We start from the raw sequence: 18,047 nt of genomic DNA on the forward strand, positions 1-18,047 counted from the left end.
CTGATTTCCTGAAAGCCGACCAACACCAGCTCTCCTGGGAGCGCACAGTAAATCTGCTCTGAAAGCGTACAAAAGGTTCGGTCTGGGTGTTTGTGTGCAGAATCATACGGGCTTGACGCGAGGCGGTAACGCGGGATTGTTCCCACGGCGGCGTCGCACCGAGCAAACATGACATGCATGCTCTGCAGAGGTCTGCTATCGGCCTTCTCTGCATGCAGCTGTTGATGAAAATCTGAGGCGGGCTAATGTAAACACTGTGACAGTAAAAACTAAAATAGACGTTTAAAGCAGGGAGTCAGGAACCCATTGTGAGCTATGAAAAATCCGGGGGATCGGAATAATTCTGTGTATTTTTGCTGGACTTATTGCAAGATATAACAATAATAGTAATATAATTGTTATATCGTGTTATATAACAGTCCTTGTGTTATTGTTTGCTTCTTAAACTGCCTTTTTAGGACCACGTGTATAATTTCACGCTGAAAAAAATGATGTAAACCTTTAAGTTGAGCAAACTTATTCGCTTACTCAACTCACATTGAGAAATTATTGCTTATGATTTTATTTTTTTATCACAAAACCTTGAAAAGTATATGCAGCTCATCTCTTTTTGGACTTGTGCAACATTTTTATGTTACTCATAAGCACTCTGAACTGTTGCTGAAAATGTACTTTATAGATAAAATGACCTTTACCTCATTGTTAACTGTTAGAGAAAGGTGGAAAACATAGTGAAAACTCTCAGTTCAATGTTCTGATTATTATGTTTGGAGTCATGTGTTTTATATTTAACTTTGTTTTTATGGCACTTACTTGTGTTTAGTTAGTTTCCCCATTTCCTGCATAGTCAGTTGATGTAATTTCCAAAGCCTTTGTTCACTCCAGCTTCATGCTGCCACAATCTATTGTTATTCGCTAAGCCTGTTTGGCTTTCCAGTATTTTCCTCCCTTCAGTATAAACCACCTTATTTCAGTCAGTCTTTTCCAGATGTTCCTGTTTTTCACCCATTCTTTAGCTCATTGTCGGTGTAAAACTGAAACCTTTAAGCCTCGCGCACACTCTTGTACGATTCTAATAATTCATACAGCACTTGAACGTCTCACTGTGTGAGCTCGATATGACAGCAACTTTCGTGACACTCCACAACAGAAGATGTCAATCAGTATGACTTGTTGCCTCAGCAGAATGTTATCTGACAGATCTAACAGACATATCAGTCCTTCGATTAATCTGACAGCAGGTTACAAGTGTTGACGTGCTTATTATTAGAGTCGGATGCTGAAAACAGGGAAAGAGGAAGGAGGCAGACAGCAGTGGGAGCTCCTGTGGCTGGCCAAGAGAGCACAAGAATCTACACTTCCGCAGCAGCAGTCCTGAACGATTTTCCCAGAAATTACCGCTGTAAGGTCATTTTAGGGAACATATTTGTCTCAGGCTGTCTTTGGCTGTGGGTCTCTCACTCTGATGGACATCATCATTGGATCAAGCTCACAACTAGATGTTTTCTTTCACTTTTAGATATTTTTGCCAAGACAGCTGACAATTAAAGTCAGATGAGACCAAGGCTGAGCTTTATGGCAACAAGCACATAGTTTTGTTTTACGTGAATCAAGCAATAAATTTGTGGACAAGCTCCTCGGCCAATGTTAAGCATGGTAGAGGAAAACTGTGCAACTGTGGGCCTTGGGAACATTATAATCACATGGCATCGTTTGCTATTTGAAACACTGAGACATTTTTAATGTATTCTCCAACCTTGTGAAGTTCAATAGGGGACAAAGAAGTGGTGTCATGGCAGGTACAGGGTTGCAAGAAGTAATAACAGCCAAAGTGGGAATAATTATGGCACAAGTGACTTTATTAAAAACAATTATTTACTGGCATGGCAGTTTTACCCATTGTGAGGAAAAGTATCACATTAAAGGTCAGAATATAATAAAGTAATTCAGAAAAGGGACCATATAGACTCCATTAATGCCAACAGAGATGCTAAAAAAATTATTGGAGTCTCTTCTAGATTTTAGTTTAGACAAGCTTCATTTTAAATCAACTGTTTCTAAGAGGAAAGCAGTTGGTTGGTTAAGTTAATATATCTGTTTTTTGGTGAGGGGATAATGAGCATTTTTATCTGTTGTTGCTTGTCTCAAACACCCACAGAATGCAACAAATGAGCAACATGTAGGTGTTCAAACTTGTGAATAGCTGGCAGATCACGGCAGGTCACTGCAGAGCACATCACACGTGACAGCAAGTGTAAAGACGAAACAGGGCTGGATTTGGGTGAGTGCAATCATTTGTCTGCCGATGTGGGTAGGCGGCGGACAGGAGAGGAATGATGTTTGGACACACATGCGATTGTGGATCTAAATTTGAACTTGACGGTACACGTGTGTGTGTGTTTGCATGTGCATCTGCTGTGAGGGGAGCATTGTGCCGTTACACAATGGATGCTTTTCACATTCCTCCCTTCACCTGTCAGCGCCAACAAAGGCCCTCTTCTCTGGCTTTGACATGTGTGAATCTGCTGCTGGCCAGAGGAGATAGCTGTGGAGTAAAAGATGTGAGTGGGTGGACAGTCTGAACAGTCCCCTTCCCTCCTGGCCACCTTCATGTTCTCGCTTTCAGGCTGCAGAACGGAAGACTTAGAGCTCAGTTGAGAACATCACCGAGGAGGAGGTGGTGGAGAAGTTTCTCTTTTCCAAACTGACATGTTGTAGAAGTGACATATTCACAAACCTCGTCACTGGGAGAGCAGCAGTGTCCTGCATCTTATGCTCTAAATAATAATAAATTGATCTTAAATATGTTATCTACTTTAGTTGGAGGCTTGGGGGGGGTTTCACGTTGTCATGTATGTGCCAGTGATGCTACATTTAAGGCAGTGATTTTTCTCGAAGAAGCTAAAGTTATTTTAATGTAATTCTTGTCAAGAAATAATTATGCAACTGAATGCATTAGACCACGGATAAAATAAAGTCAAGAAAGCTAAGATCAGCGATGGATGGATGGATGGATGGATGGATGGATGGATGGATGGATGGATGGATGGATGGATGGATAGATAGATAGATAGATAGATAGATAGATAGATAGATAGATAGATAGATAGATAGATAGATAGATAGATAGATAGATAGATAGATAGATAGATNATAGATAGATAGATAGATAGATAGATAGATAGATAGATAGATAGATAGATAGATAGATAGATAGATAGATAGATAGATAGATAGATAGATAGATAACACACAGACATATATACATTATTTTTGTATATTTTTACAGAAACGTACATATATAAGCCGCATTGGGCTATAAGCCACAGCAGAGGGCTGCGTCCTTAATAAATCCAGCAGCAGATTTATTAAGGATGGATTCGTTCACGCCGACCTTACGTGAACGGCTATCGATCTGTACTTCCACATTGATAGCCTTCAACTTAAAAGCGGCATCATATGAACTTCTTCGTGTTGTTTCCATGATGAGGGGATATGAGTTTGAAAACATTTCTCCGTCGTGCCTACTGCTAGCAAATGCTTGTTCTAGATCAGGGGTGCCCAAAGTCGGTCCTCGAGGGCCGGCATCCTGCATGTTTTAGTTCTCTCCCTGGTTTAACACACCTGGCTTAAATGATGGCTCATTAGAGGCCTATGAAGAACATTGACATACTGAACAAGTTGTTACTACCACCAGGGAGAGAACTAAACCATGCAGGATGCCGGCCCTCGAGGACCAACTTTGGGCACCCCTGTTCTAGATGAACTTTCTACTTTGATTTCCAATTTTAACTTCCCATGAGTCACTTCCTGCTAAAGATTCCCCTGGCGGTTGAAGAAAAATTCACAGAAAACCGCACCGGGTTATAAGCTGCATGATTCAAAGTGTGGGGAAAAAAGTAGCGGCTTGTAGTCCAAAAAACACGATACATTATGACATTGAAAGATGCACTAATGTCTAATCTTTCTTGAATTAACAATTGTTTTAAAAAAAACAACAAAAAAAACATTTTTATTTGCATTTTCTTTAAGAAAATTGATGGCAATCCCACTAAAAATGTTAAGCAGTGTTATTGTGCCATTTTTGTGCACACATATTGATCATGTCAGTGTATCAATTCTTGATAAGATTTCATATAGCTTCAACTATGTGCATATATTTCTTTGTTTATAGGAATCTTTTTTTTTTTGTGATTCACCAGTCAAATAGTCACTGAAACTAACCAATGTTTCCTGTTTTGACATACTGACTAGTAATTCACTGGGCAACCACTGAATAAAATGTTCTTAATGTAAAAAAGAAAATAGTTTACCAGCACATATTCATGAACTTACTCCAAATTCAGCTGCTTTAAAAAAAAAATCAACTCATCAGTCTACCTACAATCAGGCCTCTTAAGTCCTCATCGATTGCTTTTTTTCTCTTCTTCTTCTTTCTGCTCATGCTTCCTGTGGAAAGATTGTTCATTTAATGATTTAATGACCCTAATGTCACAAAAGAAAACTCTGCAAAGATGTACAGTCTTTGCTTGAATCATGCAGTGACATGTCGGGCATTGCAGTATCCCTGCTGTGCCAGCTAACTGTTAACTGACTGTTCTATTTGTGTGGCAAAGTCAACATCATTCAGACTTGTCAGTGTAGGAGTTGAGGCATTTCAAAACTGTGAAATATTTCCTTTTAAAAATGGCACCTGTCAGGATAATTTCGAAATCTGGGGCATGAAGCGTAAAAATGCTGCATTCAACTTTAATCACAATAAAATACATATTCCACACAGCTCCTCATTTTTTTTTCATGTTTCTTTTTACTGATGATTTTGTTGGAGCACAGTCATGTGGTTTGGGATATCTCCACCTCCCGATTTTTGCTTCTTTCATCAGCAGAAAGACGGCAACATGGAACGAACCCTGGAGGAAGAGGAACATTCGAAGCCCCTAAAACCTGCTTAACAAAAAGTCAGGTAAATGACGCAGCTGCTGCAAAAACTCTTGTGCGTTTTTCATCTGATTTCACCCTACACTGACACAGAAACAATAATCACGCTGATGTAAATCACGGGTGATAAACAACATTTAAGAGTCCTTGAGGGTTTGCATCTCCGGATCCATGCTTCCAGCAACTCCAGTGAAAATGTACAAAATTAAATCACAAGCTCACAGTACAATCTGATTTTTTTTTGTTATGCTTATACAGCTATCATGAATGTATTTGACTTTTTTTTTATTTTCTCCTTAAACAAGCTGCCGCACATGAAAAAAAAGCTACAGACCAATCTACAGTGTAAGTGAAATTTAGTTGTATGGGAGTGCTAAATCACAGCCAGTATGTGTTTGTGGATTCTGCTCAGACTTGATGGCTACTGTAGTAGGTGGGTGTGAGCTCACAATGTGCTTCATGTATGGGTCCAACTTGGGTTTACTAGACGAACCTCATTTCAGCAAAACCAGAAGGAGATCCTAAAATTGTCCTTGTGGGGTCTCACTTGGGCATTAAGAAAATACATTCAAAATAGATGAAGTGGATGAATATGGGTAATTTTTGTACCCGGATTTGAGTTGTATCAAATAAGTGCAAACATACAACATATAACCTGCATACATTCCCATGTAGGGCCTATTTTCAACCCTTGTCCTATCAAAATGGCCCCCATTTCTTAAATATTGGCACTCATGACATGACTAAAAGAGAAAAACTGACTGCTGGAACAGAACAGCTAAACAAACATAAACCCACTGCTATCTATCAAAGGACTGACATATAGGCAAATAACATGGGGGCATTTAGCACAGCTGAGGTCCATTTTAAATCTCATGTCTTACTTGCATTATGTGTAAATGTTAACTTTGATAAGATGCATAAAGCGGCTTTTCAACGAAAAACCTTTAAATAGGGACTTACTGAAAAAGGGAAAGTACAAATACAGTTACATTTTCTTTTCACAGTGAATCAACTGGAACTGAGCAAAAGCTTCAATATTTCCAACCCTTTTGGGCCACATATGTAAACGGTAGCTGGCATAAGATGCTGGCATAGGGAAAACCTTTCAGGAAACATGGATTCCCTGCAATAGGCAAAGTACAGGCAAATAACATGGGGCAATTATTCAAGCTGCAGCAAAACACATGTGGGGAATATTTTCAACCAATTTCCTATACCCTTATGCATACATGCATAATGAGTCCAATGTGTAAATGTTTACTTTCATAACATACCAACATGAAAACAAATGTAACAATACCACACAGCAAAAACAGATTTACTTTGAAAAGGCCTTGTAAATATTACTTTTCCCTACACGTTTGGTCCCATATGGAAATTTTTGCTGCCTGGACAGAAAAAACGGCCAGAACCCCTCAGTGGCAAATAATGTAGTCATTGAGCCTAATGTGACCTGCATACTTACTGGGACCCCCTTTATCAGGTAATTTTCTAACTATTTGGGCAGCATATGTAAATGTTGGCAGAAGTAAGATGCCTATATGGCTGTTCAAATTGAGGCCATGTGCAAATCTGGGTTCACTGTGAGTTTATTAACTCCAAAGCTAAAGCATTTTTCTGTATAACCTTATTTTGAGAGCGAGGATATTTTAAAATCCTTAACCATTCTCCCTTACATATATAGCACTTAGAAAAAAATAGCTATTAGATCATCTTGTGGATGCCTTTTTCTTATCAGATAAGACAGTTTTTTTTTTTGCCAAATTCATGAGATGAAATATTCTGAGGCCTCTGCTGTGCTCTCAAAGCTAGTCTCCATGCTGGGGGTCTGCATACTCGGCCCTCCCCTGGTGTCCTTCAGCAGAGGTAGGAACGTATCGCTGTGACAGGAGCTCATGGAGGAGTCCCAAACCCGGGTACCGCAAACATGTTCATGGTGCTCGGTTGCAGCCCTCAGTTCGCCTTCAGTGGAGCGCAGCGCCATCAGTTCAATCTCATGCTTGGCTGCGGTCTCCAGCACCTGTTGCTTGTTGTAAAACAGCACAAAGTTGTTAATGATGGGGTGTATGGGCAGCGCTATGGCGATGACCCCGCACAGAAAGCTGATGGCCGCGTTACACCGGCCTAAAGTGGTCTTAGGGTACACGTCCCCGTAGCCCACAGTGGTCATGGTGATCACAGCCCACCAGAACGACTGCGGGATGCTGGTAAACAGCGTGTCCGGGTGGTTCTGCTCCATGGTGTAGCCCAGCGCTGAGAAGAGGAACACCCCCACCCCCATGTACATGAGGAGCAGACCCAGCTCTTTCAGGCTGCTCTTCAGCGCAGATGTGAGCGTCTGGAGACCGGATGAATGGCGCGCCAGCTTGAAGATGCGCGCGATGCGCATTATGCGCAGAGCCTGCACCGCCTGCTGCACGTTGGCCAGCTCCATCACTCCGGCGCCGAAGGAGGTCAGAATCAGCACCACGAAGAAGGGCATGATCGCCATGAAGTCGATGATGTTCATGAAGGACAGGACGAATTTGATCTTGTTTGGAGAGGAGATCAGACGCAGGAGGTATTCGATGGTGAACCAACCGATGCACACCGTCTCGATGACCTCCAGAGTCGGGTGCTCAGTGAGGTTGCCTTCGGAGTCCTCCACCTGAAGCTCCGGGATTGTCCCGACGCACATCACCACGGAGGAGACGAGGATGAAGATGAAAGAAAGTATGGCAATGACGTGCGCAGGCACTGAGGACTCCGGCTTCTCCATCAGCCTCCAGAGGGACGCCTGGAAGCGCTGGCAGCCTCCTGCCGACGGGTCTCCCTCTCTGTCCACCAAGATAGTTCTCACTCTCTCTGCGATCTCTGCAAGTTCCTCCTGAACCTCTTTAAGGTGGCTTTTGCAGCATTCATCCAGAAAATCTGCGCCGATTTTCCAGAAGTCCATCTCCTTCATGAAACAAATCGGGCAGATGCCCCTTTTCATGTGTACCTCTCCGTAATAATACAGCTCCACTATACACTTGAATGCCTCAGGGTCCCTGTCAAAATAAAATTCCCCGGTGTCTGGGTCATAATCGTCACACAAGGAGGATATCTCTTCGGGAGACTTCAGAGAACAGTCCACCAGCTCTGCCAGCCGAGTCTCCGGGAACCGATTCAACACGTCGCCATACAACACCTGTTTCACTCCGCCGATGTTCACCACGATCTCCGCCTCTTCACTCGCTTCGGAGCCGTTACAGTCCGCGTACCGACTTCTCTGGATTCCCCACATTATTCCGAAGATTGCTCCGCTTCAAAACTGAATGAGATCTTCACAGAAATGTCACCACCAGGCGCCCTGGCGCGCTTTATGTGGCCGCTAGATTCCTCTAAATTAAATATATATGTATGTATATATATATACATTAGTTATGAAAGATAAAATCTGTTTTCTTCGACCTGACTGCAGCATGAAGTCCTGTCAGTTCCATGCAGCCTTGTTTGGCAGTGAACAGTGCGCCTGTGCGCGCTGCAAAAGTTGGCATTGAAGTGCGCCTGTTGTGAATTCAGAGCGATTGAAATCCAAACTTCCGGCCGAGATTTCAAAAATAAAACACTCAAACGATAAGGGTTCTCTCCCTGCCAGCATGCCTAGGTGGGCCCCATGTGGGGGAAAGGAGGACTGACATATGGGTCCCATATGGGTTTGTCCGCGGGTTCCACGATGGCCCCACATGGGTTTGCCCATGTAGGGCCTACATGGGCCCTACATGGGCCCTAAATGGACAAACCCATGTGGGCCCACCACCATATAGGGCCCACGTTGGCTGTGGCCTACATGGGCAAACCAATGTGGGGCCATCGAGGAACCCTCGGACAAACCCATATGGGACCCATCTGGTCCGCCCTCCTTTTCCCCACATGGGGCCCACCTAGGCATGCTGGCTCTACTTGTGAAATTCAAAGTCATAAACCAAACTTTAAAGCCAAAATACTTACTTTCTATATCAAAATTTGGACTTCTGTTTTTCTCAACCTCATCACTTTTAACATTGAAATTATAAACTATTGAAGTCGATTCAGAAGTCGATATGTCCCACCCACCCACATTTATTTCTAAAGCTGATTTCTCAACTTCCGGTTGTGACATGATTGCTGCGTGTTTTGCTGTTTACTGTCTGGACGCGGCGCAGTGCAGCCAGGCGCTGCGGATCGCAATTTTCCGCGCTTCGTGGGAAGCATTGTGAGGTGTTAGCTTGACGAAATTACAGATGAGAATTGCAGCTTTCCATCGCAACACGAGAGCTATAACCTGTTGAGATGAAATATCCACGAGACTTTCTCTATCAGACCAAAATGTGGCCGTCCTGTCATCCATACTGGATTCATCATCATGAAACTTAAACTAACTGAAAGCTTCTCAGCAACAGTTTTAACAGCATTATGAAGATGAAGAGCTTTTACAGTAGGGATTTTTTTTTTTTTTTAACAGTAACGCAGACCAGTGAGTCATTTGGCCTTTAACACGATAATGATGAACTGACAGCTGATCTGATAAATTAATGGAAAGCTCATAAGAAGGACGTGAATGAATGGATGAATTTCAGACAAATAACACGAATAACAAACACAAATAACACATAGACACGCATACACATGCTACGAAGAACAGCACATTTGTGACTGTGTCTGACAAAAGAACGTATTACAATGGTTATAAAAATAGTGACAAATATTGATTTATTTATCAAACTTTATATTTTACAAATGAACACCTTTTATTAAGACTTGTGTACAGTGAGTATTGGACTTTGTCTCCATCTAGGGGTCACGTCGTTCCAATGCAGCTCGTCTTTTGTTGCACTAATCACAACTAATCAATCTGATCTGTTTTACTTATCACTTAATAGTGTGCTTTTTTGTGCTTTCGTGGAGTATTTTTCCCCTTTTTAGTTTGCTTAACATTTATTGTTTTTAAATTGCCTTGTAAAGAGAAATTACATGTGTGCGTTAAAGTTGTGGGTTTCAAGAGCTAAACATGTTAAAAGTTCAGAAAAAAAAACTGAAGAATTTATGGATGGATATGTTTCACCTTAAATTAAATGCTGTGTTCTCAATTATTTTTCTGTTTGGTAATGTGGAATAAATGTAGTTGAGAATATTATTTTGGATAGTTATTTTTAATTTAATAAAGATTGTATTGTTTTTTTTAAAGAAAGGTTATTACAATAAAGAAGCATCTATTAACTTAAATTTGTCCCGTGTAACTTGAAAACAATGTGTCACTAATTTCTCCTTAAAGTAAGTAAACAAAGTATGTTATTGTTTATGTGATGAAGAAAAGCAGTGCTTAATTGTAAAGTGCAAGAAGATGGACCGCTTTCACACATTTTTAGAGATAATCTGAACATTTCACACCTTGCTGAACACCTTTTGATGCAATTAGAGCTGGAAACTTTATACTTGCTGTGTTCCCTGCCTGCTTTCATCCTCATGATGCTGTTTGTTCACAAATGATCAATGAACAAGCGTGTTCATTCATTAGATGATCATAAATGTATTCTATTTGGTAACTACATTTGAATTGGTTTCACGTGATTTTATTTTGTGTTATCAAGTTAAAATGTTTGAGTTCAAATTAAAATGTACACACAGTATACTCTTAAAACATGGACGCTTAATTCAGAACATTATTTGCTGTCATTTTTATCCCAACTTCAAATTTATGCTCTACGTTAATCTGTCATTTAAAATCAAAACAAAATACACTAAAGTTTTGGGGTTTGATGTGTAAAAAATTGGGAAAAGTTCCCTGCTGTCATTAAATTTTAAGAATGAGTCAGCCTAGTCATATCTAACACATCCTGGTGCAGCGAAAGTATACTGCTTCCATCCTCCTCCTTTCCTTCATGAGTCTCTCTTGAAAACTACACGGCGCACGCTGATTGGTCTAATCTCAACGTCTCTGAAAACGCACCAATCAGCGTGGGCCACGGTGAGCTTTTTCGCCCCCCCCTCTCTGCAATAGACTTTTGTGAGAGGTTGAGCAGCGGCGGCAGTCTGTGTGTTGTTTCAATCGAGGAGACGAGCAGAGAGAAGTTAAAACCATGAGTCCGCTTTTATTCGGTGAGTTATAAGTTAGAGAATGTTATAATATCATTACGCTACATTAGTAACGAGGAGGAGCTAATGTTTTAAGTATTTTAGCCCGTTTTAGCTATTATTGTTAGCTTGCAGGGCTAAGTTTCGGTGCAGGAGTAGGCCTTTTATATTTTATGTAATGATTCAAAATCACATCTGTAGCTCTGCATGAACAGTCCTCTGCTGTCCTCTAGCAACCTTCTGTAGTTGGTGTTTTATTTGATTTGATTTGACATAACTAGTCGCTGAGATAAACCTTCTGGTTGTTTACCTTGTGTTTTAGGAATGCTGGGCTGCTCGCTGGTCCTGTCGGTCCAAGCCATGTATTCCTCCAGTGATGATGTGATTGAGCTCACACCGTCCAACTTCAACAGGGAGGTGATCCAGAGTGACAGTCTGTGGCTGGTGGAGTTCTATGCTCCCTGGTGAGTTCATACAGATGTACGCATTCACTGATCACAGTAATGATGCAGGAGTAATAGTTTTATAAGAAATGATTTGTGGTTGAGTGACAGTCGCCTGTTTGAGGCATTTCCTTCCCTTTTACACATTTACATATGAATCAAAAAAACGAAGCAAGGCTTGTATGCAAAATTTGTTTTCTACTTTTTAGCTGTAAGGAGCACAACCCTCACAAAATGATGAGGTGAACAAGTTGCGTTTTCATCTGAAAGAACAATACAGTATAACTGTTGAGTTGATTTCTGTCCTTTGTTGGCATTGAACATTTTAGAGCAGCACAATCTTAGAAATTGTGCCAATTATGACCCTCAATTAAAGACAAAAGCTGAGGAAGATTCCGATTTTACAGTGTTTTGATGTATGAGTCTTGGAGCAATTCAAGGAATTTTTTTTATTCATTTTGCTTGTCTGACTGTAACAAATACAGAGGGGAAAATGTTTAGTTTTGTTGAATTTATTGAATATGAAAAGAATAAGCAGATATTCAGTATCTGCTGTTAGAGCTCACCCAAAAATCTTTGTCTGATTCCGGTCTCTTTTTTTTGATGCAGTTTGTGCGTCTCTAATTGCAGAAAAATATGATAATTTGGTCAATCATTTGTTGTTGCTTTTTTTTCTCTTCCATTTTCTCTCATAGGTGTGGTCACTGTCAAAATCTGGCTCCAGAGTGGAAGAAAGCAGCAACAGCCCTCAAGGTAATCAAGCAGAGCCATCACCCCTCATTTTTCTTCCTTCTGCATTTATTTTGATCAGACTAGAAAAGTAGTGTTATATTGATATGTGTTAAGGAAAAAGAAGGGGCTGGGTGATTTTATTTTTATCTGAAGTTTCAAAATTCCCAAACCTGCATTTTTGTTGAAGCAGAATAACAGATTCACAAAATGTTTCGTTCTAATACCACAACGCTCCTCATCACGGCTCGGCAGCAGAAACCTTCTTCAAAAACAAAAAGTTAATAGCAATTAAGTCATTATGTGGCAAAAGTAAAGTTATGCTAAAGTAAAGTTCCGCGTTTTTGATAGCAGTACAATTTGCACAATGCCTGTTTTGTTTTTTTCTTGGAAAAAAGTTATTAAAAACAAGTTTTTGTCTAAATTAAGGTGAATTCATGGTTCCTTTTTCCACATAATGTAACCGGTAGTGCTTATGATTAAAAAGATAATAATTATGTGATCGGTGATCGGCCCTCATGGGTGATCGGAATCGGCAGGGAAAAACCTGATCGGCACATCTCTAGCAATGGTGAATTGACTAAGCTCCAGATAAGTTTTCTGGTGGTTATATTTTGAGGTATAAATAAGTTATACACATCTTCTGACAAACGGTTTCACTAGGGAGCAAAAACATAATGTAAAACTCGACTTACTCCAGTTGAAACAATGTACTCTACTATGGTAATATAACTACAAAACGGATGCTAAAGATGTAGCTAAAATTATGGCTTGCGACTCATTCTTAAGTGCTGCTCTATGTCAATACTTCTTTCTTTCTTTAACAAAAATGCTCCATGTAGATTCACATGAAATGTGATGCTTTTAATTAGACTAAATGTAGTCTAATTATACTAAACAGAGCCAATGTGTCTATATCAATCTTTCAGGGTATTGTGAAGGTTGGGGCAGTGGATGCTGACCAGCACAAGTCATTGGGAGGCCAATATGGCGTCAGAGGGTTCCCCACCATCAAGGTCTTTGGAGCAAATAAAAATAAACCAGAGGAATACCAAGGTGAGTATTAGAAGTGCGTTTTTTTTTATTTATTTATTTGATGCTATCATAAAATGATTTGTGACTGATTTGATAACCACACGTTTAAAGACGTATAATGCAATGACTAAATCTTTGATGCCACTAGGGGGACGCAGTAGTCAGGCGATCGTCGATGGAGCAATGAACGCTTTGAGAACGCTCGTCAAAGAGAGGCTGAGCGGAAGGTCTGGTGGCTCCAGCTACAGCAAGCAGGTAAGTTAACCACTGGGAACCCGTTGAACCGTTTGCTCTCTTAATGGAAGTGATGGAAATGAAAGGGTTTTTCCTTTTACTTTCCAGCAGAGCAGCGGTGGCAGCAAGAAGGACGTGGTGGAGCTCACCGACGACAACTTTGATGAGACCGTCCTGAACGGCGACGACGTGTGGCTGGTGGAGTTTTTTGCCCCCTGGTGTGGACACTGCAAGAAGTAAGTAGCTAACGCTCTCGTCTCATCAAACAAGATAAACCCTCCTACTAAGCAATATGCAGACCTTAAATCACTCCGATTTGTTCTGCCACTAGAGTAAAGCACGCAGTTTTAGTTAACATTTTTCAAGAAGTTGTGAAATGTGTCAACTCCACAACTAGAAACCATGAGCCTTGCACAAAAATTTGATTTGAGGTGAATTTTTTATTTATTTATTTTTCTAACGGTCACTGTGTCCTCCTCCACAGCCTGGAGCCGGAGTGGGCAGCTGCAGCCACAGCTGTTAAGGAGCAGACCAAGGGCAAAGTTCGCCTCGGGGCTGTGGACGCTACCGTACACCAGGTTGTGTCCAGCCGCTATGGGGTGAGTAAAAACTCAACGCCGTGTCATCATTTCTCCAAATGCAAAACAACCCTGATATCTGCAAAACTGGGCTGTGTATTCTCTACCAGTGCTTCTCATTTCCAGTGGCTTTAGCTTTACATACACAGAGCTTTGGTCTGCTTGGCAAAACAAAACGTTAGTGTGAGAGAACAGTTACTTGGTTTGCATCTTTTCTCCAATGTTGGATGCTGAGGATAAGTATCTTTATAAAGCTGCTTAATGAGGGATTGCTTGAGTTTCACATCTATAAGGAAGAGCAGAGGGGAGACTGTGGTGTTCTGCTTTAAATATTTCAGCATCTAAACTCAAAGTCTTGGCTGTTCAGTGATCAACTGCCTAAATGATCAAATGTTTTGATGATTTAGAGCTGCAAAATGTTTTAAATGCATCATTGGAAACTTGGTGTGTGAAATATCACAAACGTAATGGAATGCTTTGATGCAATATCTGGTGTTAAGCATTCACTGGATGTTTATCTTTAGTGGCTGAAACATATAGAGTAATGGAGTACTAGAGAGAGAAATCTCAGGAAAATGTCTGCCGTGTTCTCTAAAAGAGATGAATACATTTTGCTAGTTTGTTGGTTTTTAAATATTTCTAAAAAGGAAAGGAAAAAACTGCTAAGATATTTAACCAAATAGTTCATGCATTTTTAGGATTTAGTCTTTTGTATTTGGTGGCTTAAACGTCTTCCTGAAATCCCCCACCGTGGATGTTATGGTTATATTTTTAAGCATAAAGCATAAACAATGCCTTGCCTTTTTGTTTTTATGTTTCCCACATCAGGCAGCTGAAACTGGTTATTACAGGAATGTTTTTGTTTGTTTGTTTTTTTTAGATCCGCGGATTTCCCACAATCAAAATTTTCCGTAAAGGGGAGGAGCCCGAGGACTACCAAGGAGGCCGAACCCGAGGGGACATCATCGAGAAGGCCGTGGATCTGTTCTCTGACCACGCCCCTGCTCCTGAGCTGGTGGAGGTCAGTGTGATCATCCGCCACGTACAAATCACCTTAGTCGGTTACTGTGGCAACAAGTTTGACTGCTTCAAGTGTTGTGCAATTAAAGCTAAAGCTATGACTGAAATGGAAGCTTTAATCAGTGTTCATTCCATCCTCAAGAAGCATTGGAATGAAAAAATATTGGTTTGGATTGTTAAAAAAAAATTAAGGTTTTAAGACGTATTAAAAGGATTTACTTTTTTTTTTTTCCGTTTTTTGTTTTATAAATCAGTTGATCTAAGCATCCAGCAGTTTGTCAATATTTCTGGCCTCATTTATAAATTTTAAATAAATTTTATTTATCAAATAAAATTTAGCAAATTTTATTTGATAAATATTGATCTGAAAATGTATAAAATTGCATTTTAAAAAAAATAAAAATTTATATGAACCGTTCTTTTTTTATGGAAAATACTTTGAGTTTAAAATGAACTTTCTCTCTCAGATCCTTAATGAAGACGTCTTGAAGAAGACCTGTGAAGACAGTCAGCTGTGTATAATTGCCGTCCTTCCACACATCCTGGACACAGGTGCTGAAATGTGTCTTTTTTTTTTTTTTTTTTCACCCGTTAAAACTTTTGTTTCCAAATTAAATCAAAAATCTAAAACGCAGATTTCATACACAAATCCTAATTCCATTCTGCTGCTGTTTCCAAACAGGTGCATCTGGTAGAAATGGTTATCTGGATGTGATGGTAAAGATGGCAGAAAAGTATAAGAAGAAGCTGTGGGGGTGAGGATTAATGCTACGGAATATTACTTTGTGTCAATCAAGAGTTACAGTTTTCTGATCTTTTTTGTTGTTGTTTGTATTTCCAGTTGGCTCTGGACCGAGGCCGGCGCTCAGTTGGAGCTGGAGGCCTCTCTAGGAATCGGCGGGTTCGGCTACCCGGCCATGGCCGCCATCAACTCACGCAAGATGAAATTCGCTCTCCTCAGAGGCTCATTCAGTGAGACTGGCATTCACGAGTTCCTCAGGTAGAGGGCGCACTTTTCCTGCTTCTCTAGTTTTCTATAGCAAGAGACAGCAAAAGGCAGACTAAATGGAGGACCCGGTGTCGCTGATGTTTTCAGGGAGCTGTCCGTGGGCCGAGGCTCCACCGCCACACTGGGAGGCGGAGTCATGCCAAAGATTAACTCTGTAGAAGCCTGGGATGGGAAAGACGGGCAGGTGAGTGTGGCTGCATCAGTTTTCTAATGCGAGGCACTGGTGCTCTGAAAGGAACATTATAAAGATGGGATTTTCTGTTAATATCTCAACAGAAAATAAAGTGGGTTTCATTTATTAACATTATTTAGAATAAAACTAACATTGCGTCTTAAAAGAAGCTGTTTGAAATCGGCTTCTAATTGTGTTATCTGCAAATAGTCAACAGAATCATTAACTCAAATGTTTCAAACAAAATTCAGTTTTGTTGCGAGTGAAGAGGGCTCCATACTGCCGCTGCAGTGTTCACTACTAAGTACCGTTTGTTTTGAAACTGTAGGTCAGACAAAGCTGAGTAAAGTACCTGCTTTCATGTCCGATGACTTTAATTCAGTTTATTTATATAGCTCCAATTCACAACACATCATCTTGAGGCAATTTGCAAAAATATAGTCAGATAGTTAAGATTTCAAAGGTTGAAAAGGTCTTAAGTTGGTTAGCATGGCATTTGGATACTAAGGGAACCACAGCACTACTGCCTGCATAAAAATCAGCTGAGGAGATGAAACACAGTGGGTTCAGATTAAAGATTAAAGCTCTGTGTTCGTTTTTATTTTGTTCTGGTACATTTCCTCACTAATTGGCTCTGAATCATCGTGTAGTAACGTGCTGATGTTAATATCTAAATAAGCTAGATGGACTTATAATGCCTGTATTTGAGATGCATATCATTTAGTCTCCAATTTGACTGAACTGAAGCCTACATTTTTGTAATATTTGGCTGCGTTAAATATTTAACATGCTTAATGTTGAATTTTAAAGTCTGACTAATGTGTAAACTCCAAATCGTTACACTTAATGTGTTATGTACGTATGAGAGCAAACATTATGGCTGAACGTATAAACTAAATGGCTTTTGTGGAGGAAATTATTTACTGAAAAAATCTGTTGCTAAATTAATATTTTTTTTCCTAATGTAGCTCAACAATGATGGAGTGCATTTATGATTTAGCTCTTGCTGTTATGAACTTTGTTTATTTAAACATCTAGTTTTTTTTTTTTTTAGTTATGTTTAAAAGAAAATATTAAATTACAATAAAGCTGAATTCAGATTTGGACATAACATTCCTTTTTTTTTTTCTCCGTCATGTTCAGCTTCCTGTGGAGGAGGAATACGACCTCAGTGACATCGACCTGGACGAGGACTTTGACAAGGACGAGTTATGAGTCCAAACGTAAGGATCGGACCCAGACTGATTTGGGTTTGGTCTCGTCTCGTCCCTCGCCTCCCCCTTCCTGTGGACGAATGGGAGGCCCCGCCAGCCAGTTACTGAAATACTCCAGAAAAGGCGCATGAGACTCACCTGCAGTTTTTCACACCATCTAATCTGTCACCCAAGAGGGAGGGAAGTTTGTCCCCGAGGTGAAGTAATTTTCACAAACCTGCTGAATGTTTAAGGCTGAATATTTATAAAGTTGCCGTCAGCTGAAGAGAGGATGGGGGAGGTTCATTCAAGTTTTTTGATTTTTTGTTTATTTTTTCCAAGTGCGACTCCTTTCTTCAGCTGCCTTAAAGTAACTATTTTAAGATGTGAACTTGTGAAAGGTGATGATTAAACCTGACTTGGCATATTTTCTTTAAAAAAAAAAAAAACCCAGTGAATGAGACTCTGGGTGGGTTTGCGTCATGTCTGTCCAGGACAGGGGAGGGGGGAGAATCTGTGGGACGACTTGTGTAGATTTTCTTACACGACTTTATTTCAATTGTGTGAAAACAAAATGACATTTTTGTTACAAAAATAAAAAGGAATAAAAACCACCAG

General features: G+C 40.3%; 2 protein-coding genes across 3 annotated transcripts; one reads left to right on the forward strand and one right to left on the reverse strand.

The window, feature by feature from the left end:
* Window positions 1-6,688: 6,688 nt before the first annotated feature.
* Window positions 6,689-8,529, reverse strand: LOC103457450 (potassium voltage-gated channel subfamily F member 1-like). Its single transcript, XM_008397584.2, has one exon. The coding sequence runs from the start codon at window positions 8,204-8,206 to the stop codon at window positions 6,707-6,709; it is 1,500 nt and encodes a 499-aa protein (XP_008395806.1). The 5' UTR covers window positions 8,207-8,529; the 3' UTR covers window positions 6,689-6,706.
* Window positions 8,530-10,928: 2,399 nt separating this feature from the next.
* On the forward strand, window positions 10,929-18,043 carry pdia6 (protein disulfide isomerase family A, member 6). 2 transcript variants are annotated; one of them, XM_008397583.2, is made up of 13 exons: window positions 10,929-11,040; window positions 11,339-11,480; window positions 12,155-12,212; window positions 13,118-13,244; window positions 13,372-13,478; window positions 13,569-13,693; window positions 13,942-14,056; window positions 14,916-15,056; window positions 15,523-15,607; window positions 15,738-15,810; window positions 15,897-16,055; window positions 16,152-16,248; window positions 17,380-18,043. In XM_008397583.2, the coding sequence occupies exons 1-13, from the start codon at window positions 11,022-11,024 to the stop codon at window positions 17,449-17,451; spliced, it is 1,320 nt and encodes a 439-aa protein (XP_008395805.1). In that variant the 5' UTR covers window positions 10,929-11,021; the 3' UTR covers window positions 17,452-18,043. The 2 variants fall into 2 exon arrangements, with proteins under 2 accessions (XP_008395805.1, XP_008395804.1); XM_008397582.1 differs by having other exon boundaries at window positions 10,930-11,040; window positions 13,566-13,693.
* Window positions 18,044-18,047: the final 4 nt, after the last annotated feature.

This window comes from Poecilia reticulata, linkage group LG21 (assembly GCF_000633615.1).
Source record: "Poecilia reticulata strain Guanapo linkage group LG21, Guppy_female_1.0+MT, whole genome shotgun sequence".
NCBI classification, from domain to species: domain Eukaryota; kingdom Metazoa; phylum Chordata; class Actinopteri; order Cyprinodontiformes; family Poeciliidae; genus Poecilia; species Poecilia reticulata.